This window comes from Onychomys torridus, chromosome 1, assembly GCF_903995425.1.
Source record: "Onychomys torridus chromosome 1, mOncTor1.1, whole genome shotgun sequence".
In the NCBI taxonomy this organism is placed as follows: Eukaryota; Metazoa; Chordata; class Mammalia; order Rodentia; family Cricetidae; genus Onychomys; species Onychomys torridus.
In genome coordinates this window covers 129,508,765-129,536,218 of record NC_050443.1, presented here as the reverse complement: position 1 = coordinate 129,536,218, position 27,454 = coordinate 129,508,765, and the positions used below count along the sequence as shown (strand labels likewise).

General features: G+C 51.5%; 1 protein-coding gene across 1 annotated transcript; it reads left to right on the top strand.

The window, feature by feature from the left end:
• The first annotated feature begins 1,526 nt into the window (after positions 1-1,526).
• Positions 1,527-23,932, top strand: Cd5 (CD5 molecule). The gene is made up of 11 exons (XM_036175423.1): positions 1,527-1,578; positions 11,197-11,235; positions 14,813-15,121; positions 15,469-15,531; positions 15,994-16,335; positions 19,336-19,623; positions 20,509-20,634; positions 21,229-21,282; positions 22,253-22,372; positions 23,026-23,117; positions 23,910-23,932. Exons 1-10 carry the CDS (start codon positions 1,527-1,529, stop codon positions 23,112-23,114), a joined length of 1,482 nt encoding a protein of 493 aa, XP_036031316.1. The 3' UTR covers positions 23,115-23,117; positions 23,910-23,932.
• Positions 23,933-27,454: the final 3,522 nt, after the last annotated feature.

Here is a 27,454-nt window from a genome sequence, read left to right as displayed (position 1 = left end):
TCACATCAGGGAGGGACTGGGCCTCTCTCTCTCTTGCCTCCTTGCATTTCTAGTGTTTTCAGTTTGCTTGCTTGCTTGGTTTTTGTTGTTGTTGTTTGTTCTTTTGTTTTGTTTTTTTGAGACATGGTTTCTCTGTGTAACCTTGGCTGTCCTAGAACTTGCTTTGTAGCCCAGACTGGCCTCGAACTCAAAGAGATCCTCCTTCCTCTGCCTCCTGAGTGCTGGGATTAAAGGCGTGCACCACCACCACCACCAGGCTGCATTTCTAGATCTTGCACAGAGTAAATGTTTGATGAATGAATGAATGAATGAATGAATGAATGAAGTTCAGATTCCCAAGACCATACAACATGGAGATCTCATACCCAACATGAAGATTTTATATCTGACATGGAAACCACACAGGCAACATGGGGATATCATATCAATCACTCCAGCACGAGATCTCCTTTTCTCTCTCATTCACTCATACACACACTGGGACAAATCCAGCTTTCATGAAGATACTCTCCTTGCTGTACTTGCTGGTAAAACATCGGTCACAGACTCCTAGGCATGGTAATTCACACTTCTAATTCTACCATTTGTGAGGCTGAGGCAAGAGATCACCACAAATTCCAGGCTAGCATGGGCTACCTAACAACCTGGGTTTTTTTTCTTTTTCTTTTTTTTCTTTTCTTTTTTTTTTTTTTTTGGTTTTGTTTTAATTTCCTTAAGGCAGCAGTTCTCAACCTCTGGATCAAACCCCTTGAGGGTCCAATGACCTTTTCACAGGGGTCACCTAAGACCATCAAAAACACAGATATTTACATTACGATTCATAACAGTAGCAAAATTACAGTTATGAAGAAGCAATGAAAATATTGTTTTCTGGTTGGGGGGGTCACCACATGAGGAACTGTATTAAAGGGTTGTGGCATTAGCAAGGTTGAAAATCACTGACACAGGGATTCAATGCAGACTACAGACTTCCAGTCTGTCCCACCATGAGGGGGTAGCGGGGGTAGACAGGGCGTGCATGTGAGTCTTCCTCACTAATCCTGCAATAAGACCTGAAGTCATGTACCCTTCCCACCTCTCACAGCCCCAGCCCCACTCAGAATACCCTGGCAAAAATTCCTGTGTCAGGCCCTTGCCCTGTCCACCCTTCTCACCTCGGGTCAGCTCTCCTTAGAGCAAGACACCCTCTCTCTGGAGTCCCCCACCTCTCTCTGCCCCACAGTCCCATCCCACAAGGACACCTGGCTCTATTCACGCATGAGCATGGCCAGTGGGTACTATCCCAACTCTGAGCATCTCAAGCAGGAAGCTGACAGGCTCGGGCCTCCATTCAAATTGGGGCAGGTGGTTTCACCAGAAGGAAGTTGACAGTTCAGCTTCAAACAAGATGGTAGTGACGTAGGCCCATACTGCCTGCTTCTGTGTTCCACCTCTGTGCCCCCTCCCTCCCAGAGAGTGAGACACTGAGCCAGACACCTTTGCTGACTGCCGAGCTCACTGAGGCCAAACAGCATAAGGCCACATCCATGGACTCCCATCAAGCGCTGCTAGCTACCGCGTACCTGCTGGGAACACTGGGTGAGTCTCTGCCAGGTACTGCCAGACACAATACCTGGGCACACTGGGGTACAGGGAGCGTTCTCAATTCTTCCCAGGGCTGATTCCGGGCACATGTACAATATCAGGGAGGTTTAGGGTCACAGAGCCCAGGTCAACTCCCCAGCCTCAGCTGGGCTCTGCTTGCCCATTCTTCCCCAACATTGCCCAGCCTGATTCTCTCTGTATTGTTGAGACTTACTGTCTTGCTCAGCCTTGGGCTAGAAGTCAGGGCAATAGTTCCCAGCCTATGCAGCCACCCCGTGCAGTATGCCGCCCAGAAACAGAAAGCTGATATTGAGGATGCTCAGGCAGAGTAAGCTGAGGCAAAATGGTCCCTTCATAAGGATGTGGAAGAGTAGATGCCAAGCTTAAACAGCAGCTCTGGGCCAGTCCTAAAGGAGTCTTCCACTCCTGAATCTTGATCCAGACCTGAGGCCCTGATGGTGAGCTATCAGTGGCATCAGGAAAGGGGAGGTCAGCTTGACTAGACAGAGGTAGGCTGTGAAAGTTATGACTGGAGGCCCAAGCCCTGGGCTCCAAGTTTGATCACGAGACCTTCCCGTACACAGCGTGTCGATATGTCGGAGCAGGGGTATAAACTGATGTCTCTGACTACTCAAGAGGTGTGGCGGGGAAAGGGCTGCTGGGTGCTAGGTGTGGTGGGGAGGAAGAGATGGCGTCCTATTTTGCAGAGAAGGGGCTGAGGCTGCAGGTACCCAATCTGCACCTACAACCACTAGTAAGTGAGTGAGTGTGGGAATGTGTGAGTTTGGATGGGAGCGTGTGTGTGTGTGTGTGTGTGTGTGTGTGTGTGTGTGTGTGTGTGAGAGAGAGAGAGAGAGAGAGAGAGAGAGAGAGAGAGAGAGAGAGAGAATTTTGAATGTGTGCATGTATGAGAACCGTATGTGTACTCTCCTGGACCCTACATGGCCTCTTCATGTTACCATGGCTTGGATACCCATGCACATATGTCAGTAAGAGGTACAAAGTGCCTTCCTGACAAGCCTTGGCTAGACTCCTGGACACTGCCAGGACATTGCCGTGGCCCCTTTGGTCCTGAGGATCCCAGAAGCCATGCCTTTACCACCCCCTAACCAGCCCTCCCCTGTAGCCTCAGACCCACACCCAGGGAGGTTAAGACTCATCCAGGCCCCCCACTGGGCGTGGAGTGAGCTCCTGAAAAGACTGACAGGTACCCCAGCCCCTGTAGGGGCATCATCTGAAGGCCAGGGAGCACATGGTCCCTGTGTGCTGTTAGAGTTTATAGGTGGGAAGTAATTCCATGGTGCTGGGGGCAGGGGCACAACTCACAATTTTATTTTATTTTTATTTCTGTTATTTTTGTGGTCCTAGGATTGGACTACATCACATTACATGCTAGGCAAGCTATCACTGAGCAAGATCCTGACAGTTTTTACTTTAAAAATATGTTTTTAGACATTGATCTGTGTGTGTCTGTGTGTCTGTGTGTCTGTGCCCTCGTGCCACTGGGTCAGAGAACAACTTACAAATCAGCTCTCTCCTTCTGCCATGTGAGTCCCAAAGGTGGAACTTGGCTCATTAGTCTTGCCAGAGAACACCTTTACCCACTTAGCCATCTCGCTGGCCCTCAGCCATTTTTTGTTTTGTTTGTTTGTTTTTTGAGACAGGGTTTCTCTGTGTAGCTTTGGAACCTGTCCTGGCATTCACTCTGTAGCCCAGGCTGGCCTTGAACTCACAGAGATCCACCTGCCTCTGCCTCCCAAGTACTGGGATTAAAGGCATGCGCCGCCACCGCCCGGCCAGCCCTAAGCTTTTTAAGGTAGGTTCTTCATACAAAGACCAGCTGGCCTTGAACTCACTCCATATCCCAGGAGAGCCTTGAACTTACAATTGCCCTGCTTTAGTCTCCCCGGTAGCTAGAATTACAGGCCTGTACCACCAGGCCTGACCTTTATGAAATCCTTTTAAAGCCTTTTTTTTTTTTTCTGTAAGCTCCTGAATAGTATAGTACAGAAAGTATGTGGGCATGTCACCCCATTTTACAGTGAGGGAAAACTGAGACCCAGGAGTGGCAAGCCCAAGGCGGAGCAGATGGTGAGCAGCATGGGGAGCCTGGCCCAACACTGCTGCCCTCACACAGCCCCACTGCCTCCGTAGGGGTAATAGGTCCCCAAGCCATCCCCACATATTGGAGCATGGCTACAGGAGAAGGTTCCATCAGCAGATACACAGAGATCAAGGTACAGGGTGGGGATACGCCAAGGCCTGCGGAATGAAGATGTATACAACATGTCTTCTTTAGAGTGTCAACCAGGAGGGTTGGGGATCTAGCTCAGTGGTAGAGTGCTTACCTAGCAAGTGCAAGGCCCTGGGTTCGATCCTCAGCTCTGAAACCATCTGATCTCATGATGGAGGTCAACCAGGGGTTCACACTCGTCCCCTCTTAAATTTTTCTGAGCCTCAAACACTTAAGTAGTTTGGGGACGTATCTCAGACACTGCCTAGCCTGGCTGACTGCACAGTGACTCCAAAAACCAATCTGAGTTCCGCTCTGCCACTTTTGGCCGAGGGACCTGGGGCTGTTGGTAAGCCTCAGTCTCATCTACTGTAAGTAGGAAGTTCTAACTGTACCCTGTGAACATTAATGGGGATTAAATGAACTGACTCGTGGTGGGTCTCGCCTGCGTGTAGGGGAGATAGTGCTCAGCAGACATTAGAGTCATCCAGAAGCAAAGCGAGGTAGACAGAGTCAGGAGGGGTCTCACCAGGTGTTCACTGCACCCCAGATCTTCTCCCCCATTCTTCGTGCACAGGCTGTTCATTCATTCATCTGCAAATTTGTTTTGAGCATCTGTTAGATGCTCAGCTCTTTACCGCAGCAGGATCCAAGGCAGCCTTCCCGGCCTGTGGCCTGCCCAGCTCACAGAGGGGACCTGGCAAAGGAAGTATTGGAACCGGCGCCTGAAATTCTCACATGTCTGGAAGCCTAAGCACGTGAGAGGGTCCGTCCCCCCACTCAGCACAGAGACTAGGCTGTGCAGGCACAGGACCTCTTGAAGAGGATGGCATTACCTCTGTTACTCTGAGACCCAAGTGACAGGAAGAACCAGCTAGGCAGAGAAAGGGGGGAAGAGAGACCCTAGTAGAGGGTGCCCCAAGGGTAAAGGCCATGGAGGAAAGATGGGCCTGAGGGTCTGGGTATGTGCTGGCTATGAGCAGGCTGTGAGCTGCTGTCCCAGGATACATAGCTGAGATTGTCTTTGGCTCGAAGCACAAAGAATCAGAACCCTGACTGATCCTGGAAGCCAGGGGCTCGTACTAGCCCTGTGGTCACTCGACATGGCTCCATCACGAGGTCAGATGGTTTCCTAGAGTGACCAGACAAGAATTCAGTCAGAGCTGACAGCTAGGAGCTTCGATTCCCTGTGTTTATGTGTTGGCATGTACGTGTGTGCAGTTGGTGTGTGGGGCAGGGAAGGATCTCTAATTCGCTCTCTTCTTAGTTACCCAGAGCGACAAGAACGTCTCTGGTCCTTGGTCTCCTCATCTATAACACAGGCTGGGCTAACCTGGGCATGGTGGTAATCCCAGACCTCGGTAGGCTGAGACAGAAATATCACAAGTTCCAACACAGCCTGGGTTACACAGTGAGTAACCTGTCTCAAAAACCAACCAGCCCTTGGGAGGCAGACATAGGCAGGCGGATCTCTGTGAGTTCCAGGAAAAGGCACAAAGCTACACAGAGAAACCCTGTCTCGAAAAAAAACAACCAAATGAAACAGAATCTCAGAAGCCTGTAGCTGTGCTTCAAAAGATAATAGCGATGGTTTCCATAGATTCATCCAGACAACAAGCACTGGTCGAGTACCTACTATGTGCTGGGGATACATAGAGAACAGAGAGACAAGCTCTCTGCCCTGGTGGGTCTGAGACAAAGCTAGTGTGTGTGTGGGTGCCAGAAGGTCATTCATGGGTTGATAAGGGAGGGCTGGGTGGGAATGGGGCATGCTGTGCCTGCATAGGCTAGGTCTTACAAAAAGAGAAAATGTTCACACATAGGCAAGGGAAGTGAGCAAGCCTGCCACTGGCTGGGGCTGGGGGATCCAGCAGAGGGCCCTTGGTTCAGCTGGTCCAATGGAGGGAAGGAGAGAGGGAGCCTTCTGAGCCTCCTGGAGAACTGAGCAGAACAGAACCGTCTCTCCTCTGTGAGTCCTCACTCTGATGTCTAGCTAGACATGCTCCAGAATCCAGATGTTTTCCAAATGTAGACATTCCATTTTATATGACCTGTGTGCTTCTCATACTCAAGGAGGTCTGGGGGTAGCACTGGGTCACAGTACACATGTCCACCTGGGTTTTGGGGGACCCAGAGGAACCCCACATGCTGCGTCAGATGGCGGGTGTGAGGCACAGTACTGCTTACCTCCAGCTAAGTTTGTGACTTTGGCCAAGTCATCATCCCTTCTGATCTTCAGTTTTCCCACCTGAATGTGGAGGCAAACACAGCCCGTTTATCTAGGGCTGTGAGGGCAAGATCAGGCTGCAGTTCTGAGCTTTGAAACGTATGAAGGTCGGCACACCTGTAATCCCAGCACGTGAGTGACAAAGGCAAGAGGATCGAGGACTTTCAAGGCCATCCTCTGAGACATAATGAGGCCTAGGCTAACCTGGGCTACATACGACCCTCCCCCCCCCACACACACACACAAAGGAGCGGGAGGCTGTCAGGGGCAAGCACAACAGTGAGATTATTGACCTCAATCTGAACCCACTGCCCCCTGTGCATGCTCCATCTCCCAGGCTGCTCCTGGAAGGGCAGGGATGGGGGTAGTGTGTGCAGATTGGTCATAGCAAAAGGCACCAGCTATAAACAAAGGCTTCATTGGGTGCTCTGCCAAGACCTCTGACCTCTGTTTCCAGAAAGCTTTGACAGCCTCAAGTTTTGTTTTGTTATTCCAGAAAAGTGGAGTTTTAGCTGGTCATGCTGGAGCACACCTTTCATGCCAGCACTGAGGAGGCAGAGGCAGACAGATCTCTGAGTTCAAGGCCAGTCTTGCTGACAAATTAAGTTCTAGGACAACCAGGGCTACACAGAGAAAAAATCCTGTCTCAGAGAAGAGAGAGAGAGAGAGAGAGAGAGAGAGAGAGAGAGAAGGAAAAAGAGCAGCTGGGCGGTGGTGGCGCACGCCTTTAATCCCAGCACTCGGGAGGTGGAGGCAGGTGGATCTCTGTGAGTTCGAGGCCAGCCTGTTCTACAGAGCGAGTTCCAGGACAGGCTCCAAAGCTACAGAGAAACCCTGTCTCGAAAAAAAATAAATAAATAAAAAGAAAGAAGAGGAAAAATGGTGAGATTTCTGGAACCTTCCAAGTCAGCCAATTCAGAGATGAGGGATGGAGGAACACCTACCATCCTCCCCAAAGCCTCTGTGTAAACTGATGGCTGTGGTTTGGGGAGCTCCATGAACTGACAGGGGATCACTGTTTATGGGATAAAGAAGTCACTTGATTTCTAAGTTACATGAAAGTGATGGGGGGTGTTCTTTCTCTATGGGGCAAGACTGTAGCATCTTCATCCAAGGCTTTAGGCAAGAAATAGGTCTCCATGAGAAAAGGTCGCTAGCAGGAGACCTGCCACAATAGATGAGTTGCTATTGTAATTGCCAAGGTCCCAGCCCCTCCCTCTGACCGCTGGTGCCTACCAGATGCTAAACCTATGTCCAGGTTGCAAATGACAGAACTCTGAACTGGTCAGAGAAAGAGGACTGAATTTGGCTTTGCCACCAGGTGCCCTGAGCCAGGTTCAGTCCTGCAGAGTATCTTACCTATCCCTGTGAACAGTGGCAGCCTGGCTACCGATAAGGGGATCCATTGCAGAAGACTATGAACATTTGTCAGCCATCCCAAAAATCCAGAAAATATTTTAAATTTCTGGCACACAGGTCTGGTACCAGATGGCAACTTGAAGCCAGGCGGCAGTGGTGCACGCCTTTAATCCCAGCTCTTGGGAGGCAGAGGCAGGTGGAGCTCTGTGAGTTCGAGGCCAGCCTGGTCTACAGAGGCACCAAAAAGACTACACAGAGAAACCCTGTCTTGAAAAAAAAAGAAAAGAAAAGAAAGAAAAAGCCACAATGGCAACTTGAAGTCACAGGAGGCTATTTATAATCCTGGTGCATCCCATTCAGTGTGGGAATGTGTGTGTTTTGCTAAGGACAACATCACGTGCCTAAAACCAGGGCCCCTTGGCTCTAGCAAATCAAAAGATAAAAGTATAGACTGTTGGCTGAGATTCCTGGTGATGCCGACACAGCCCACAGCCAGGTTCCCTGATTTTCAAAACCATCTGAAGCTTCATTTAGATTTATTTTAAAAGCAAAATAAAAGAAATCTTTAAAGTTGCACACACACACTCCCCCAAAAAGAAAAGCAAAACCATTAAGCATTGCCTGGAGCTAATAAAACTCACTGGGGTGAGATGTAGCCTGTGGGCTGCAGCACAAGGAACCACAGTGAGCATCATAGGCGTACTCAGGGCAGGAGGGAGGGGGAGATATCTCAGAGCAGCTCTAAAGGATCCCTCTGACCCTTTCCAAGTCCTTTGAGCTTAGGCAGGATCAAAATGATTGGGTTTAAAAAATGTGTAGACAAGAGACTGGGGTTAGGGATAGTGCCTTCTTCTGCTAAGGTTTTTGCCAGGACACTGTGGGAGCTTGAAGGATGTTAGCCAGGACAGGAAAAGGCCTTGGAATCCTTTGATGCTGTCCCAGCAGCTTGGAGGAGAGGTGTGGGTGGTAGAGGAGGAAATGGTATAATGCTTCCATACCCTATGACCCTGCAGCCTCCAGGTCTCCAAGCAGAGTCCTGGGTTGGGGTTGGCTACAAGAGTTTCAGAAGAGACTGGGCAGGGGTGAAGTGTGGCTCCAGAGGAGTTCAGGGAGATGCTGAGCACAGCCTGCAGGGCTCCGGCCTAGGAGGGTGTCTGTGGGTTCAAAATGAATGAAAATGGGTTGTAGACAAAGAAAGCCTGAGCATCCCTGGGCAGGCAAAGAAGCAGTATGCTGAGAGTCTGGCTTTGCCAGACAGACACTAAGACTCACTAGAAACACAGGTTAGGCCAAGAGGAAAGTGAAGGATCATGAAACTGAACTTCATCACTTTATAGACTGAGTGAACTGAGCTCAGAGGGTCTCAGTGAGTTGCCAACGTCACACAGCAGATTCAGTGCTATGTCTACCTGTGACGCATTTGCTTGAAACACACAGGAATCGATGTAAAATAGAGCACAGCACACGGCTTGGCCCAGTGAGAAGAAGACCGCAGCCTCTTGGCTGCTAGCTGTATGGGAAACCTCTTGGTTTCCTCTATCACACAGGGACCAGAGCAATCATATCTGTCAAATGGCACAGTGGAGAGAAATTTAAACTGAAAATTCCCGGATGAGTGAAACTAAAAATGCTGTAGATAGTAGTGATGATGACGGTGACGTGCAGAGATGAGGGTGGGTGATGGTGGGCGTGGGCAGCAGCGGTGGGGGTGATGTGATCACAATGGCGATGGAGATGGTGGTGGAGAGGCTGACAGTGAGGACAGTGGCAGCGGTGATAGCGGTGATGCGGGCCGAGATGCAAGCGGCGGTAGTGAGGATAATGGTGACAGCGTTGGGGTGATGGTAGTGGTCCTACACGATGATCGTGGTCATGGTAATAGTGATGGTGACGGAGAGGGAAGGGAAAACATGGTTCATGTGTGGGTCAAACAGAACAGGCCACACCCTGGAATGCACAGCCACCGTCTCTCAACAGCTTTTAGCTTTCCTTGCTAAATTTATTATTATTATTATTGGTGTGGGTGTGGGTGTGCCGCAGAGGTCAGAAGACAGGTCTTGGGAATCATTTCTCCTTCCACCTTATCGAGGCGACATCTCCCATTTCTGCTGCTGCACTGTGAATTCCAGGCAAGCTGGACCCGGAGCTTCTGAGCGGTTCTGTCTCTGCCGCTCTTGCCGTGGGAGTGCTGGGATTACAGATGAGCACCAGCACATCTGACGTTCTCATGGAGGTTCTGGGATGGAACTCAGGTCGTCAGGCTTGCATAACAACAAACACTTTCACCCTGCTTTCCTTTTTAGAATGGTAGTTGGTGACAGTTGTTCAGTCTTCCCTAAGGACATTCTCTGAGCAGGACCAACGCTGTCTGTGTGGTGTCTACCCGCAGGGCCTGGGACTGTCAAAACCCGTCCCTGCCCCAGGGGTTTCTGAGTCTGGCTGCTCAAGGCCAGGAGCTCAACCATGGTAGTCTCTGACTCCCCAGACTGGGCACCTTGGAGTGGCAAGTGGGTAGCTGAGAGCTAGCCAGAGGCAACCACAACCTAGACCCTGACTACCTCTAACCAAGTGTCTAATATTCATTATGAGTGCAATGGATTGAGAGCTCTGCGGTCTGCCCTCCATGCTTCCCAGGCAAGCCCTCTGAATCCTCCTACTGAGAAAGCTCCTGCAGAAGTCTGTGGCCACACCTGCCCCACCTACACAGCAGTAATCCCATTTATGAGCACTGAGCTGGGCTTGGGAGGCAGTAGGCTAAGCTCTTCACATAGAGGGGTCCCCTCCATCTCTCAGCATAACCCACTCTACACTGTGAACAGGGAAACTGAGGTTTAAAGGGTTAAGATAGAAGAACCTGCTTCCCGTGCCCACAGGCAGGAAAACAGAGATGATGCACAGACCCAGGGCGCTTCTAGGACTAAACATCAGCCCTGCATCACACAGCAGCAAGGGGCGGATCTACATGTCTCCTTTCCCTACAGACACCACTTTCAGCACCTCGGCACTCATGGTTTTGCCAAGCGAGGGGCCCTTGCATGGCGGCTTTCCCGGTCCCCACGGGGGAGCCAGAACCAGAAAGAAAGGGGACTGAGAGAGAGGTCAGGGGTGGCAGGTGAGGAAGAGCAAAGGTTCCTGCCCCACGTCTTCCTGAGGCCAAACTGGGTAGCCATGGTCCCCGGGGATCTGCCTGTCTCTAGCTCCCCAGAATTAGGATTAGGATTACAAGCACATGCACAATGTCTGGTTTTTATACATGGGCTCTGGGACTGAACAAAAGTCCCTGTGCTTGCAAGACAAATGCTTTACTGACTGAGCCTTCTCCTCGGCATCCTTGTCCCCCAAAGCAATTCACACCCTCCCGATGCCGGCGTGCGGCGCCATCCTTTATTCTGTTCCATTTCCTTTTTAAGAAGAGGAATGCCCGCATTTCTATAAAGGGACAGACAGAGTGAGGCGTCCCTGTGGGCAGTGGAGCTGCCTGGGTCTTGATTGTGATGGAGGTCATGCATGTGGAATGTGTTAACATTCACAGAACTGTGCACTAAAGAAAAATCAATTCTGCTTGTGTATCCATTGAGAAAGTAAATTTTAGAAAGAGAGAGAATCGATGGCTGCAGCCCACTAAATTGATTCCATATCCACTTCGGGTTCTAAGCTACAGCATGGAAATCGCTGCCCTGGAATCTCCTTGACGGTAGGGTGGGGGGACAGTCAGCCAGGACCACCGCTGCCCCTTGGAGCAGAGGGAAAAGGGGGGACTTCACGTTCTGACCTCCTTCTCTCCTTTTCACAGCTGCTTTCTGCCATGGACAGTCCCAAGGGGGTGACTCCGGTAAGGAAGGGGTGACTCTAAGGAAGAGCGTGGGAAGGGGAGGGGGCGGGAAGATAGCAGGGCAGTCGCTTCGTGCACTACATGAGGACCTGCCTGTTAAAAAATTCCTCCTCCATCAATGTGAACCCCACCTCTTGGAAACACAGAGACATCAGCATGCCAGTACACATACAGGTGGCACCTTTCATGGCCATAAAGCACCACGTGTAAGCTAGCTACCATGCCCCCTGTCCCATTCTGTGGGCAGGAAACATACCCACCCACAAATGTACTTCACAAAGCCTTGCTTCCTCTCTGGTCCTCCGTGGTCATGGACACTTGCAGATAGGCTGTGGGAAAGGTTGTGTTAGGTTGCAAAGAGCCGAGTGTGTACACCTCAATCTTAGAAGCCACCGTTTCTCATCAGGCAAAGGGTGGGCCCCACAGCATCTCCTACTGGAGACTGACAGCGGACACAGGCCTAGTGAAGGCCCTAAGAAGTCCCACAGTGAAGACGCATGTTGATTTAGTTCTCCATGCTTGGTGTGAACCCCAGGGCCTTGTACGTGTTATGCAAGTGCTCTACCAATGAACTATATTCCCAGCCCTAAACATCTTTGACATTGACAGTCTCCATATTTGTGTACCACGGTCCTGTCTCAACACCAACCAGGATAACACTGTGCTGAATTTATCTGGAGAGAAATGACGGCCTTGTAAAGCCACCATGCCGCTTCAGGAGTCTTAGCAGGCCCTGGGTCCAGGACTTGGGCCCTTGCATGATGCCCCGCATTCAGGTTCTAGTAAGTCACTTGCTGTCTGAAGTATCTGCAATAGTTAGATGTGGGACCAGTCCTCTGCACCCAGCTAGCCGGGTGACCTCAGTTAGCCACAGCCCTGCTCTCTCCATGGGCAGGAAAAGGCAGCCTGGTCAGTGGCTCTAAGCCAAGGAAGTCTTTGAGAATGCTTTCATTCTTAGATGTGCTCCTGGATAAATAAGTGAATAATAAGTAATACATTTGCTCAGCTCAAGGCTTCCGACAACAAGATCTACAGCTCCTCTGCCCCTCCTCCTTTCACTCAACACACCAAAGAATGACTGTGTTCACTTCTGTCTTACATATCCTCCCAAAGAGACAGGGACAGAGACTGAGAGAGAGAGACAGAGGACACAAAATCTGTGGCTTCAACCAAGTGAAGATCAAAATCCAGGACAGGATCTGGGGCGACGGCTCAGTATGTAAAATGCTTACCTCGCAATCATGAGGACAAGAGTGTGGTCCCCAGAAGTCAAAAAAAAAAAAAAAAATCCATACATGGTGGCATGCCCTATGTAATCACAGCACTGTGGAGGGAGGCAGAGGCCAACATGCCCCTGAGATTCACTGGCCAGATTAGCCTGCTAAGCTCCTGGCCCCTGGGAAACCAACCCTGTCTCAAAAATGTGGACAGGGCCTGAGGAAAAGTGCCCAGAGTTGTTCTCTGGCACACACACACACACACACACACACACACACACACACACACAGAGAGAGAGAGAGAGAGAGAGAGAGAAAGAGAGAGAGAGAGAGAGGCCTATCTGTCCTAAAGAGTACAGAATTACAACCATTTACATAGTTTTGCACTGTGTTAGGATTCTAAACAATCTAGAGATGATAGCATACAAAGGACGTATGTAGTCAGAGGCAGACACTCTGCCATTTTGTGTGTTGTTATAGCCTTGGGGATGCAACTCAGGGCCTTGAGTATGTTAAACACATACTCAGCTGGGGGGTGGTGATGCTCACCTTTGATCCAACACTCGGGAGGCAGAGGCAGGTGGATCTCTGAGTTCGAGGCCAGCCTGGTCTACAGAGCCAGTTCTAGGACAGGCAGAGCTACACAGAGAAACTCTGTCATCAACAACAACAATCCCAGACCAAACACCGCTGAGCTACACCTCCAGCCCCAGCCCCATCACCCTTTTGGAGGGGGCTGGCTTGTTTGCTTGTTTGTTTGTTTGTTTGTTTGTTTGAGAGCTGTGTAGCCTAGATTGGCCTCAAACTCACCAAAAATGACTTTGAGCCCCTGATCCTCTGTCATCCATCCTGGGAACTGGGATGACAGGCATGTGCCACCTTGCCTTGTCCTAGACCATTTTACATAAGGAACTTCAGCACCTGTGGATTCTAATACCCAAGGAGCACTTTCCATGGGTCCCCAGGGGCACCTCTAGATATTCTCTATTCCTCTCCCCATCATGGAACTCTATGAACTAACAAAGCTGCAAGCCTGCCTATAACCTGAGAATTTCACTGTAAGGTATTTACTCAAGAGAAATGGAAATAAAGGCCACATGCTGGCCTGCACATGTAAATTTATCAGCAGTTTGATTCACGGCTAGCAAAACAACCTACATGATATATAGAAAAGAAATGGGGAAATTTTACACAATGAAATATTATTCCAAAGTTAAAAAAAAAAAAGACATGAATTACTGATCTACACAGGAACACACATAAGCCTCAAATATACATAGAGGGCAAAAAGGCCATAGCAAATGGTGCTCTGTGATTCGATTCAATTGTGTGGCCCTGTAGACTGGTCAGGACTAATCTTTCATGGCAAAAAGCAGGGCAGTCCTTGCCTGAGGCTGGAGCCAGGGAAATGAGCTGGCTGCCGAGGAGCGAGCAGGAAATGTCTAGATGATGGACAGACTCTGTATCTAGATCACAGAGCGGCTGTGTGCTTGTAGATGTCTGTCAACTCCCGCAGAACAGAACCCTTAAAATGAGTGTATTTCACTGCATGAAAATTGTACCTCCATGCAATTGATTTTTGGTGTTTTGTTTTGTTGAGACAGGTTCTCCTATAACCCAGGCTGTCCTCAAACTCACTACATAGCCGAGGATGACCTTGAACTCCTGTTTCTCCTGCCTCCACCTGCCAAGTGCTGAGATTACAGACATGTACCACTACACCCAGCTAATACAATTGATTTTTAAATGCTAAAACAGAAGATCTTGGAAGAAAGAGCTGGGAAGATAGTTCAGTCCAGGAAAGTGCTCGTGCACAAAGACCTGAGTTCAATCCCCAGAGCCCACATTAGGAAAAACAAAAAACAAAAAACAGGGCATGGTGGACACTTGTAATTCCTGTGCTAGGCAGGAAGAGATGGGCAAATTCCCAGGGCTTGCTGGCCAGCAGGCCTAGATAAATTGGTAAGTCCAACTCCTAGTGAGAGACCATGTCTCAAAAAACAAGATGGACAGCTAGCTCCTGAGGAATGACACTAAAAACTGACCTCTGACCCCTGACATAAGCCACGCATGCACACAAGCATGCATGCACACAAATACACACCACATATCAGGGCATACCTCAGGCCTGTTGAAGCTGAATTTCCAAGATTGAGGGGATTGTGTTGGACAGAAAGTGCTGAGAACATTTTGTCCACAGCCCCAAGGTTCCCTCTAGCTCAGAACTCTGAGCCACGGAGTAGGGCCAACAGAGCACCCTGCCTGAGTTTCTAGCCAGAAGGAGAAGCAAGAACTAAGCCCCTAAGGAAAGCTCTTCCTCCATCACCTGACACCCCCCCCACTCCCTCTTTGACCCCCAGGTCTCCAGGTGACACTAAGTGGCTCCGACTCCAAGTGTCAGGGTACGCTGGAGGTCCAGAGGGGAAGCGTGAGGAGCACTGTGTGCAGCTCCAGCTGGAGCTGGAGCCAGGACCACTGGAGAATCCCCCAGGAAGCCTCTGCACTGTGCCAGCGGCTGGGATGTGGCTCTGCCTTGGTCCTCCACCACATTCCTTTATGGAACACACCCCAGAAACAGGTCCTCTGCCATGGACCCCCATTGTCTTTCTCCAACTGCAGCAGCAGAAGTTCACCAGCCAGGTGCCCTCCACTGAGCCTGATCTGCCAAGGTGGGTGATGCTGCACGGCACCCTGGGCTGAGGCCTGGGAGGGTAAGGGGATGAGAGGGCTTCCCAGTTTACAGTGCCCTGACGATAGACAGGAGAGGGCCTGGGTATGGGGTGAGCCAAAAGGTGCTGCATCTGGCTGGCAAGACTGCAAAGCAGGGCCGGGCTCTGCCAAATGCCAGCCTTGTCCTTTGGGCCTCCATCTTCCTGTCTGTGAGGGGTAGGACTGCCCCTCCCAGGGAGCTGAGGGGCAGAATGGGGGAGGGGGCCAAGCCAGCTTACCACCCCAGGTCCCCTCCTTCTTCTCTCTACTCCCCACTTCCCGCCTTTGTCTGTGTGTTTCATTGCAGAGCCCCAGAAGACAACACCTCCACCCACAACTACCCCACCCACCACCACGCCAGAGCCCACAGGTAAGAGGGTTCTTGGGCAGGAGAGGGAAGGGACTGATACAGAGAATAAAGACCCAAGGACCAGGTATGACATAACCATTGCACTCTCAAACTCAGGAGCTGTGATTACCTGCACAAGGCTAGGTAGTCAACACTCCTTAATGGAGGGAGGTGGGACCCATGAACCTCGCCCCTCCCTGAGGAAGTATACAGTTAATGGTGTTGGGGGGAGGGCATTTTCTTCAGTGCTATGGCCACTGGTAAGGTATGCATGTTCCTGTAAATAGCCCTAATTAAATTCTTTGAGTCACCAAAACAAACAAAAAACAAGAGGCCCAGTTATGTGTGAATTCCGGTGGAAAAGATTCAGGTGTGTCCTATGCAATGTTTGGGACCCCTACCTCCCAAGCTTCCACGTGTTGGTGCTGAGCAGGAAGGCATTCCGAAAGCCAACCACACTCAGACATGCCTTCCCCCTTCCAGCTCCTCCCAGATTGCAGCTGGTGCCAGGACACAAGGGCCTGAGGTGCGCGGGTGTGGTGGAATTCTACAATGGCAGCAGAGGGGGCACCATCCTCTACCAGGCCAAGGACAGGCCCCTGGGCCTGGGGAACCTCATCTGTAATACTCTGCAGTGTGGATCTTTCTTGACACATCTGTCAGAGCCAGAGGCAGCAGGAACACCAGCCCCTGAGGAGCTGACGGACCCCAAGCCCTTGCCAATTCGATGGGAGGTGCGGAACTCGAGCTGTGCCTCAATGGAGCAGTGCTTCCAGAAAACGACGCCCCAGGAGGGCAGCCAGGCGCTGTCGGTCATCTGCTCCGGTAAGCTGGAAACTGGCTACACTCCATCAGGCCATCTGTTGCCTTGGAATGGGGATGTGGGGTCCCCCAATCAGATGTCCAGATTTTATGAGAGGCCTGATAGGGATGAAAGAGACGTTGAGGCCTGAGCTCACGGCCCTCTCTAAAAGACAGGACAAGTTAGATTAGGTGGTGCTCAGGTATTACAAAGCCACCCCTGCCTGCCCAAAGGAGCTACCATCTGCAGAAGTGGAGTCAGGTGGGATCCTAGCAGGAAGAGGAGACAAGGCTTTGAAACTGAGGTTTAGGTAAAGGCCTGGGGGCAACTGGAGAGGTGGCCTTTACCAACAGGGAGTTTTCAAACCACCAGAAAGGAGGCTGGAGGGACGGTAAGGCATGGGAGGTCCCTAAGAGCTAGCTCAGAGCACAGCTACAGAGGTAGCCCCTGAAAGGATGCTCTTCCTGAGTCCTGAGTAGTGCTGGTGCAGTCAGAGACTGCAGTGCTGGTGCAGTTAGAGAGACTGCAGTGCTGGTGCAGTCAGAGACTGCAGTGCTGGTGCAGTCAGAGACTGCAGTGCTGGTGCAGTTAGAGACTGCAGTGCTGGTGCAGTTAGAGACTGCAGTGCTGGTGCAGTTAGAGACTGCAGTGCTGGTGCAGTTAGAGACTGCAGTGCTGGTGCAGTCAGAGACTGCAGTGCTGGTGCAGTTAGAGACTGCAGTGCTGGTGCATCGGAACTGCAGTGGTGCAGTTAGAGACTGCAGTGCTGGTGCAGTTAGAGACTGCAGTGCTGGTACAGTTAGAGACTGCAGTGCTGGTGCAGTTAGAGACTGCAGTGCTGGTACAGTTAGAGACTGCAGTGCTGGTGCAGTTAGAGACTGCAGTGCTGGTGCAGTTAGTGACTGCAGTGCTGGTGCAGTTAGAGACTGCAGTGCTGGTACAGTTAGAGACTGCAGTGCTGGTACAGTTAGAGACTGCAGTGCTGGTGCAGTCGGAGACTGCAGTGCTGGTGCAGTTAGAGACTGCAGTGCTGGTGCAGTTAGAGACTGCAGTGCTGGTACAGTTAGAGACTGCAGTGCTGGTGCAGTTAGAGACTGCAGTGCTGGTGCAGTTAGAGACTGCAGTGCTGGTGCAGTCAGAGACTGCAGTGCTGGTGCAGTTAGAGAGACTGCAGTGCTGGTGCAGTTAGAGACTGCAGTGCTGGTGCAGTTAGAGACTGCAGTGCTGGTGCAGTTAGAGACTGCAGTGCTGGTGCAGTTAGAGAGACTGCAGTGCTGGTGCAGTTAGAGACTGCAGTGCTGGCAGTCAGAGACTGCAGTGCTGGTGCAGTCAGAGACTGCAGTGCTGGTGCAGTCAGAGACTGCAGTGCTGGTGCAGTCAGAGACTGCTGGTGCAGTCAGAGAGCTGCAAAGTGCTGGGTGCAGTTAGAGAGGCTGCAGTGCTGGTGCAGTTAGAGAGGCTGCAGTTCCTGGTGCAGTTAGAGACTGCAGTGCTGGTGCAGTTAGAGACTGCAGTGCTGGGTGCCGTCAGAGACTGGCAGTTTGCTGGTGCAGTTAGAGAGACTGGCAGTGCTTGGTGGCAAGTTAGAGACTGCAGTGCTGGTGCGTTTAAGACTCGCAGTGCTGGCACGTAGGACTGGCAGTGCTGGTGCAGTTAGAACTGCAGTGCGGTGCAGTTAGAGAACTGCAGTGCTGGTGCAGTTAGAGACTGCAGTGCTGGTGCAGTTAGAGACTGCAGTGCTGGTGCAGTCAGAGGCTGCAGTGCTGGTGCAGTCAGAGGCTGCAGTGCTGGTGCAGTTAGTGACTGCAGTGCTGGTGCAGTTGAAGTGGAAAGAGGGAAAACTGAACCTGTGAGACTGCGGGGCCACACCAGGACTGGGGACAGACTAGAAGAAGCCACAGCCCAAATCAAGGCAGACTAACTGCCACGCCTGGGAAGGGGTGGGACATGTCACCAGAAGTGCCCTGATGCATTCTGGATTTTGTTCCCAACACACCACTTGGTGCTGGGCATCTTTCAGTTCTCATCCCCGCCTTAGGAGTGGGAACTCTGTTTCTCTCTCTCCACAGGGAAGGGCTCAGAAAAGCTCAGCTTCCTCCCGGTGTCACAGAGCACTAGCTGAGATCTGCCCCAAGCAGTGTCAATCCAGAGCCTATTCTCTAAGCCTGGTCTGTTCAAGGCCCTAGACAGGCACCACCCAGGTCACCTGGAGACTGTCTCACCCCTCCCCACACTCCCAACAAGAGCTGGTTTCAGCAGGTCCTCAGGATTCCTACCCAAATGTAGGACTATAAGGGTCTACAAGCAGAAGAGCCTACTCCACTGGACACCTTATATAAATTGGTCCCCAAGATTCTCTGGCCCAGATGAGAGGCCCGTGGCTGGCTCCAGTCCCACCTACCCCTCAGCTATGAACCCTCAAGCTCTCATGCAGGCTACAACCTGCATAAGCCATGCCCAGGGTCTTGCTTTGAAGTTTCTTCTAAATAGAAGATTCACTAGGGCTTTGAAGGTGGGTGTTGCCATGGAAACTAGCCAAAGATGGTGAGCTCACTATTGACTTTAAATCAAGCGGAGTAGCTTCTGCCACAGATTCCCAAGCACCACCCTGATTAGCAGACATGAATACCTCTCTAGGCACCTGGCCTCATTGCCAAAAGCCTAACCCTACAGGGTTCAGGGCCCAGGCAGCAAAATTCCTCGGTTCTGTCACACCTATGAAGTATACCAGCTCTTCCTGGTCCCTGGGTCTGTCTCTTCCTTCTAGAAAGCCCTCCCTCTTCCTAAGGGATGGCAAGAGGGTAAAAAGGCACAGCCCCCTTGCCAGCTCCTTTGCCACTGCTGTCTTGAGATAGCTGCCACCACTTTCCCAGAAGCCCCAAGGACCAGAGCTTGCTCGGGGGAAGTGCTAGGGAGGACATTAAGAGGGGCTCTTGAAAAGAGCAGCATCTTCCCTGAAGTGCTCATCACTGCCAAGGCCCCCAGGTCAGGCCTGCCACCTCACCATCATTTCCCCTCTGCAGATTTCCAGCCCAAGGTTCAGAGCCGCCTGGTGGGGGGCAGCAGCGTATGTGAGGGCATGGCTGAAGTGCGCCAGGGATCACAATGGACTGCCCTGTGCGACAGTTCTGTGGCCAGGGGTCCGGCACGGTGGGAGGAGCTGTGTCAGGAGCAGCAATGTGGCGACCTCATCTCCTTCCATGTGCTGGATGCTGACAAGACCTCCCCGGGGCTCGTCTGTACCCAGGAGAAGCTGTCTCGGTGTTACCAGCTTCAGAAAAAAAAACCCTGCAAGAGGGTGTTGGTCACATGTGAGTTGACTGCAGCCCTCGGTGGGTGGAGAGCGGTTAGAAACTTTTCCTCTAGGACCTAGTCAGGGGTACATCTCTAAAGAACAGATCTGAAAGACAGATAGAAGCTCCTGGAAAGGGGACAGCAAATGGGATTCCGGAAGCAAGAATCAGATAGCAATGATGAGGGACCAGGCAAGGCCCAAATGGATCACTGTCTGGACACCGGCAGATGCCAGAACTCTCCCTTGCCTTCTATCTCCTGCTCTCCAGGGTGCAAGCTAGAAAATCAGCGAGTGGATGGAACATGTCCACTACAGGAGTGTAATTGAATAATGGGTACATGGGTGGGTGACATAAATAGGGGAGAAAATAGATGAGTGTATAAATAGGTGGGTAGGTCAGTGGATGGATGCACAGACAGGCAGACAAATGAGTAGCTAGATGACTGCATAGGTAGATGAATTGATGGGTCAGTGAATGGGTAGATGGATAGATGGATGATAGCTACATAAGCAGAAGGGTAGGTGGGTGGGTGGGTGGGTGGGTGGATGGATGGATGGATGAATAGATAGAAGGCTGGATCGTTCTTGATATGTGGTCATGTATGGCCATCTTCCTGATGGTAGATAATGGGAAGTTGGTTAGTCATAATAGTAAAGACAGAAAGTTAACAGCTGATAACAAGAGTGGCAAATAGTAGCTTGCTGGTCACTGAAGGTAGCAAGTGGTAGACAAATGTATGGGTGGCAAAGACGCCTAGAGATGGCCTGAAAGACACCCCCCCCCTCTGAACGCACTGGTGGGTCCATAGGAGCCGCAAGGGTACCAGGGGAATCCAGGCAGTTGCTGCCCTCCCGAGTTGCTCCCCAGGACCAAGGCTGATTTAAGACTTCCCTTGTCCAGGCCAAGACCCAAACCCAGCGGGCCTGGCCCCAGGCACTGTGGCCAGCATCATCCTGAGCCTTGTACTCCTGGTGGTGCTGATGGTCATGTGCGGGCCTCTCATCTACAAGAAGCTGGTGAAGAAAGGTAGGCGCCAAACCCGAGCCTTCCTCCTTGACCACCCAGCTCCCTCTGCTGCCCACTGGCCCTTTTTTTCCCTAAGTATCAGAAAGTCAGGACAAATTGTACCCTCTGATTGGCCCCCAGACTGACAAAAGCTTACTGCAGTTAATAAAGGCTGTGGCCACATGATATAAGCACAGTCTCTGATGTCACAAGATGTAACCCAAGTCCAGCTCCACAGCTAACAATGGCCTGACTGTGCTGCTGCCTCTATCTGAGCCTCAGTTTCCCCATTTATTGAATGGACAGCTGCATACTTTATAAATGAAGGGGCTTGACTCCCTGGCCTTGCAGACCTTAGAGAAATTATCCAAGGCAAACAAGGATGAGGGAGAACAGAGGCAAGCAGTCTTGGATCCCTTTTGCCCTCTAGGGTATCAATTCTGGTTCTAAAGAAACCCTGTGGTCATTTCTATGGGCACCCAATGGCTCCCAACCCCCCCCCTGGTCAGTTAGGAAGTGAGGCAGTGGTGGTCCCCAACAGTCTTGCCGTCCCGTCCACAACCTCCCCTCTTCTACCATCATCTGGCCCTCATGAGCTTTCTGTCTGTTGCCCAGTCCGTCAGAAGAAGCAACGTCAGTGGATTGGTCCCACGGGAGTGAACCAGAGCAGTAAGTGTCCCCAGAGGTGGGTCTCCCTCAACCCCAGGACTTAGGCCACAGAAGTCAAGGTCTCCGCTGAGCACAGCAAACCAGCAGCTGCCAGAGGACTCAGCTCTCCACCACATTTGACTACGGTGTGACTGTGGCCAACAGATGGACCCACACCAGAGAAGGCTGAGGCTTTTCTAGGGGCAAGCGGTTCTGTACACTCTGACTCTTGCGCCTCAGACACCATGGTATTTCTGCTCTCTTGCTTTGTGGTTGACTTCAGCAGAGGCCCCCACAGCCTTCACCCCTCCAGGGGCAGCCCTCCCCAACTTGATGACTGACAGACAGACGTTCATGGGGATTATTCATTCCATGGTCAAAAGGGTTAAGCAAGTTCTTTAGTTCAGGACTTACAAGAACCTGTTGTGTGGCACCTCTTCAAAGTGGGAAGGCATGGCAAAGGACCAGCCAAGCTGGTTTTAAGCACAGAACAACTTCAGAGTGCCAGTTTTAGAATATACTGCCAGCCGCCCGCCGCCCCCCCCCCCCCCCCCCCCGCCACTTCATTCTCTCCTCCTAGCCATATTCAGAACTATACCAATAGATGGAAGCATGCACTCTATTCCTCTCCCCTTCCATGTCCAGGCCCAGATCTTTCTAGACGGTTCTGGTTGGTTTGGGTTTTAGTAATATACAAACATGCAGCTCCTGGTGCACAGGAGCGCACCCACCATCTGTCCTCCAGCTCCCTGCTAGGCAAAAGTGTGATGGCCGCCTGAGCAACTGGAGGCCTCTCCTGACCCCTCAGACTGCTCTGAAAGTCTAAGGCTGACCCTGCAGGCATGAATCTCCCCAGACAGAAAGGAAGGGGAGAAATGTACTACCCCTCTCCCATGACCTCATGGAAACAGGAAGTTAAGCTGTGGCGTCTTGCTCGGGAAGGACAGCACATGGGTTCTAACAATGCCACTGGCCTCCTGTGCCTGTTTAGTGTCTTTCCATCGCAGCCACACGGCGACTGTCCGGTCCCAGGTTGAGAACCCGACAGCCTCTCATGTGGACAATGAATACAGCCAGCCTCCCAGGAACTCCCACCTGTCTGCTTACCCAGGTGAGCGGGGAGGTGGAGGGGGCTGCTGGGAGGGGCGGGAGGGCGTGTGCTTGTGCGTGTGCATGTGCGTGTGCGTGTGCGTGTGTGTGTGTGTGTGTGTGTGTGTGTATACGCGTGCGCGCGCATGCTGAGTGCTAACCTTGAAGTTTTGTGCTTGTCCAAAGAGGGAAAGGGAGGCTCCAGGGGGTGGGGGATGAAACCGCCTGCTTAACAGCTGGTCCCAGCAGGGCGGTGGCAGGAATACAGCCTTCATAGGCCTCTGCTTTCCCTTGGAGACCTTGAAACATTAATCTAGAGAGAAGAATGCAGTTGGATGGATGCCATTAACCCCAACCTTGCTGTGACCTAATGGGCCTGTTTGCCTGCAGGCCTTGAGGGGCTGGATGATAAATGAGCCCCTCTGTTCTCTCTGAGCCAGGACGGAGCCATTAAGTGGTCCACAGGAGCCTCCAATACTTGGCTTCTCACAGGCACTCACAATTAAGTCCCAGGGGGTCTGGAGTTTAGCATCATTAGCGAACACTTGGCCAGTCTGATCAAAACTGATACAGGGCTGTCACCAATTCAGAGAGTCTCTGTGATCTTGCAACCCACTCAGCTCCTGGGGCCTTGTGTAGCAACCAGGACTTCTTTAATCAATCTTTTCTCTCTAGCTCTGGAAGGGGCCCTACACCGGTCTTCCACCCAGCCTGACAACTCCTCTGATAGTGACTATGACCTGCATGTGGCACAGAGACTGTAAAAGGTGAGCCTGCCCCTGCCTGGTGTTTGGCACCCAGGACCTGCACTCAGCCCTGGGGCCCCAGCCTCTCCACTGTCCATAAGGGACAGCAGTGCCAAGCATCTTGTTTCCTATAAAGGGGAAAAGCCAGGTCTGTCACACAGGCACTTAGTTGGCAGAGTCACAGGTCCGAGGTGAACCTAGTCTACATAACTAGTTCCAGGCCAGCCAGAGATACGCAGCAAGTCCCTGTCTCAAAAAACAAACTGACAACCCCAGCCCCACTCCATCCCACCTCACAATCTAGATGATGGAGCCACCTGGGCAAACTGCAGAAGAATCATTAATTCTAAAGCCATCCTATAAAGTTACATCATGAAAAGCCACCAGAAGAGATCCCTGAGGAAGCTGGGGAGTGCTGCCAGCACAGTAGTTAGTGGCTTACAAGCCAGAGGACCTGGGTTCGACATCCTAAATCCATATTTTAAAAAAACAAAAACAAAAAAGCAACCAACAATAACAACAACCAAAACACACACACACACACACACACACACACACACACACACACACACACACACACAAAAAAACCCAACTGGGTGTCATGGTATGTACTTTGTAATCCCAGCCGTGATGTGATGGGAGGCAGAGGTGGAAACAGACAGCCCCTGTAAGTTTGCTGGCCAGCTAGCTTAGCCTGTGTGGCAAAGTTCCAGGCCAAATGGCTGACCCAAAGCAAGGATACTATCCACATCTCTGGTTCCCCTCCACAGTTGCCAGTGTTTATGCTCTGACATGTGTCCCTTCATCTCACAGAATGTGGAACCAGCAACAAAAGGCCAAGTAGGTCCCCTCTGTCCTGAGGAACCATTTACCACTTGGAGTACCACCCTTATTTCCACCTCAGTCAGAACTTGGACAGAGGCCGAGGTCATTTGGAAAAGATCCTGGGCCCTGCAATGTCAGACCAGCTCCTATATCCCCCTAGGGCAGTGACAGCCCGGCTGCCTCCTCTAAGTGCCAACACTCAACAGAGCCTAGAAGCAGCCAATCCTTCCAACCAACAACTCCAGCACCCAGAAGAGTTGTCATCCTTTGGGGAGCAGTGACCAGTGGAGGTGGCTTTCTCCTCGGACTCTGAAGCCATGAAAGAATGACAAGGCAGTGCACACCTACATGGGAGTTTATTTCTCAAGTGTAATTTTAATATATTCTTTGTAAATAGTGGTTTTTCTACTTCCCAAGAACTTGAGTACTACAGTCTATTGTGTCCAGGTCTCTACCCTCCAGATCCTTCTGATGAGAGACCTACTGAGTCCTGTGTAGCTACCATAGTCACAGGCTGCACACCTGAGCCAAAGAGAGCCTGGTTTCCCTGCCTTCCACCTTCTCCATCCCTCATCCAAAGAGGCTTTCTCCTCCAGAGTGCAAGGCTCGCTGACCAGCAAGAGCACTGGTACCGTGCCCCCACCAGAGCCCAGCATAAAGGGACACCCAGCCAATCCTTACCCGTTAGGCCTTTTATTCCTCACAACAGTTAGAAATCCTCAGCTCAGATATTTTCAGCTAACCTTCAAACCGAGGAGTTGGAGAACAGGGCTGGTATGTTCCTAGCGTTTAAATAATTCCCTTCAACTCAATTTCCTCTGCTCTTCAGATCTGAGACAATCTAGAGTCTCCCTGACTACAGGCAAGGGGAAGGCATCTACCAGGAGCCCCCAGGTCTAACCCAGGGATAGGTTGTGCCTTGGTCATGAAGCCTTCAGGCACACAGCTATCAGTGATCCATCCACAGCAGCCAATTCTGGGAAAGCAAAGAGGACTCACAGGAAGAAGGTGGGAGGCAGACCAGGAAGCTAGAGGCACCATCATTTAGAAAAGTCTGCTCAGTACTCTGGCTCTCCTACAACATCCCCTGCCCACCCAGACTTCAGTTCTTTTCATTTTTAGTTATGTGTATATAGGCACGCCTTTGTGTGGAAATGTACAACATCCCCAGGAACTGGACAGTCACCAGTATGAGCACTGGGAACTGAACTCTGGTCATCTGCAAGAACAGTGTTCACTATTAATCCCTGAGTCATCTCTACAGCCCCAGGCCTCAGTTCTCACAGTCCAGTCACATATCTGCCACTCACCACTCTAGGAACCCAGAAACCTGGTCTACTACCTACCTGCTCAGACCTACTGGGATGAGGGGCCCGCCCCATCGAAGGGAGCTAAAAGGGTGTCACTAGAAAGAAATGGGATCCAAGGCAACCGTTATCTGCCATAGGTGCCTTTCTTGTAAGAGCTCTTTAGTTTGCCTACCAGTGGCTTCAAAGCTTCCACAGCCACAGGAAAACACACACACCAGAAAGTTTAATGAAAAGGAGTCTTTAGAAGCCTGTTTGTGGAGCTGAGGAGATGGTTCAGTCGGCAGCTTGTCATGCAATCATGAGGACCTGGCTTCAGACCCCTAGCACCCACAAAAAAGCTGGGCACAGCGGCGAGCACCTAAGATCCCAGCACTGGGGAGGCAGAAACAGGCAGACCCCTGGAGCTCCCTGGCTGCCTGGCCTACCTCAGTCAGTGAGCTCAGGTGCAGGGAGAGGCCGTGTCTCAAAACAGAAGGTGGAGAATGAGGAAGAACTAGCGTCAGCCTGTCCTCCATATAGGGACACACACATAAAACTCTCAAGCTAGTGGGCTTGGGTGGTATGTCCCAACATGACCTGCTTGGTCACACAGCCCAGTAGGCACAGTATCATTCCTTATGGCTCTTGTCAAGTTCTAGGCTTAGCTGGAGGATCTGACCCCCAGGCTCCCAGGCCAGCACTGCTCCTCCACTGGAAAATCCATGGCAAACATCTCCCTCAGCCACCAAGGTTGCCCTGTTGTGACCTGGGCTGCCTTGGGGAGTGTCCATTCTACATCACAGCCCACAGGAAGAGAGTAGGCTCTGACACACACACACACACACTAGCTTCCTGCCCATTTCCTAACTGTTACTGGACAACCTCTGAAGGCCCCTGTGTACAAGCGAATCCCAGTGCATTCCCCTCACTGTAGCTCAAAAAAGCTGAAAGCCAAACAGGAAGCTCCCTTCGATGACCATGCAGCAATCCCTGCCTCAGAGCTAGGACATCTCAAAGCTCTCCCGAGGGAGTGAGGGAGCCTCTATGCCAGGTCTCTTCCAGCCCCATTCTATGCTCAGAGCAAGAGGCCTATGTGATGTGGTGATATATCACAGGAGGTAGGGAGAGCCTGTGACAGGTGCTATGCATCTCAGCTATGCAGCCAGAAGGAAGGGAAGAGAACCAGGGTGCCTCATGCAGTGACCAGACCACATGGCCCTCCAAGTCCTTTCTTAGAAAAGTTGGCCCTGCCCCCCCCCCCACCCTAGCTGCCACCACTCTGGTACAACCCAAGGCAGGTGACTTAACTGCTGTAGTGAGATCTGCAACTTATTCCCAAAGAGCTGTCGCTGTCATCTGGCTCCAACATCGTGTGCGCCCAGCCCCAGGCTCCTGCAAGGCAACTCAAGCAGAGCTGGGAGTGACAGGCAGTAAATCACACTGAAGTTGGGGACTCTTGTGTGTCCTGGAGACTTCGAGCACCACAAGGGCATAGTGCAGGAACCATGCAGCCCTGGGGCTGTGTAGATCTAAACCCAAGTCCCATCTCCATGTGCAACCTGGTCACTGCACCACTTCCAAGGTCTCCCTCCTCTTAAAACCGGGGCTAGGAGGGGTAGGGTGGCTGTGGAGAGGATCCTAGGAGACACATGCCACAATCCTGGTGACCCTTAGCACCTCTAGGCATCTGCCACAGGCAATCTACCTCTGTCACCTTGCCAGGAAGAAAAGGCAGACAGCTGACTTGAGGACCGGTCAGGAACCTGGTCTCCCACCTAAGCTTCAGAATAACCACCCTGCACAGCTTCCACAGGAAGCTGTGGAGGATGCAGCCCAGCCCACAGAAAGCTACTTGGTCCCAGAGACAGTTCAGCATCCCCTGTCCCTTTCATCATACTCTGCAACCCCATTTAGAAAATAGATAGACCACGGCCAGACTGACCGCGGAACAGGAACACTTACCTCCCATCCTGGACTGAGGCACAGGTGCCCTCTGGTGGAACTGAGTGGACATGCATGTGGCCTTTGACAAGGCCAGCATTCCAGGCTTCAAGAAACAGGTAAGGAAAAGCAACAGGGAAGAAAATACTAGAAAGAGCCCAAGCCCTAGGGAGAAGTGGGGTAGGCGGGGGAATCAAGAGGTGGCCATAGATGGAAGGCGCTCTGTAGACTAAGGCTGCAGAAGTCACTGCCCCTCAAGCAGCGGCATCTGCTCTCAAACTCATCGGAGCCACCACACACCAG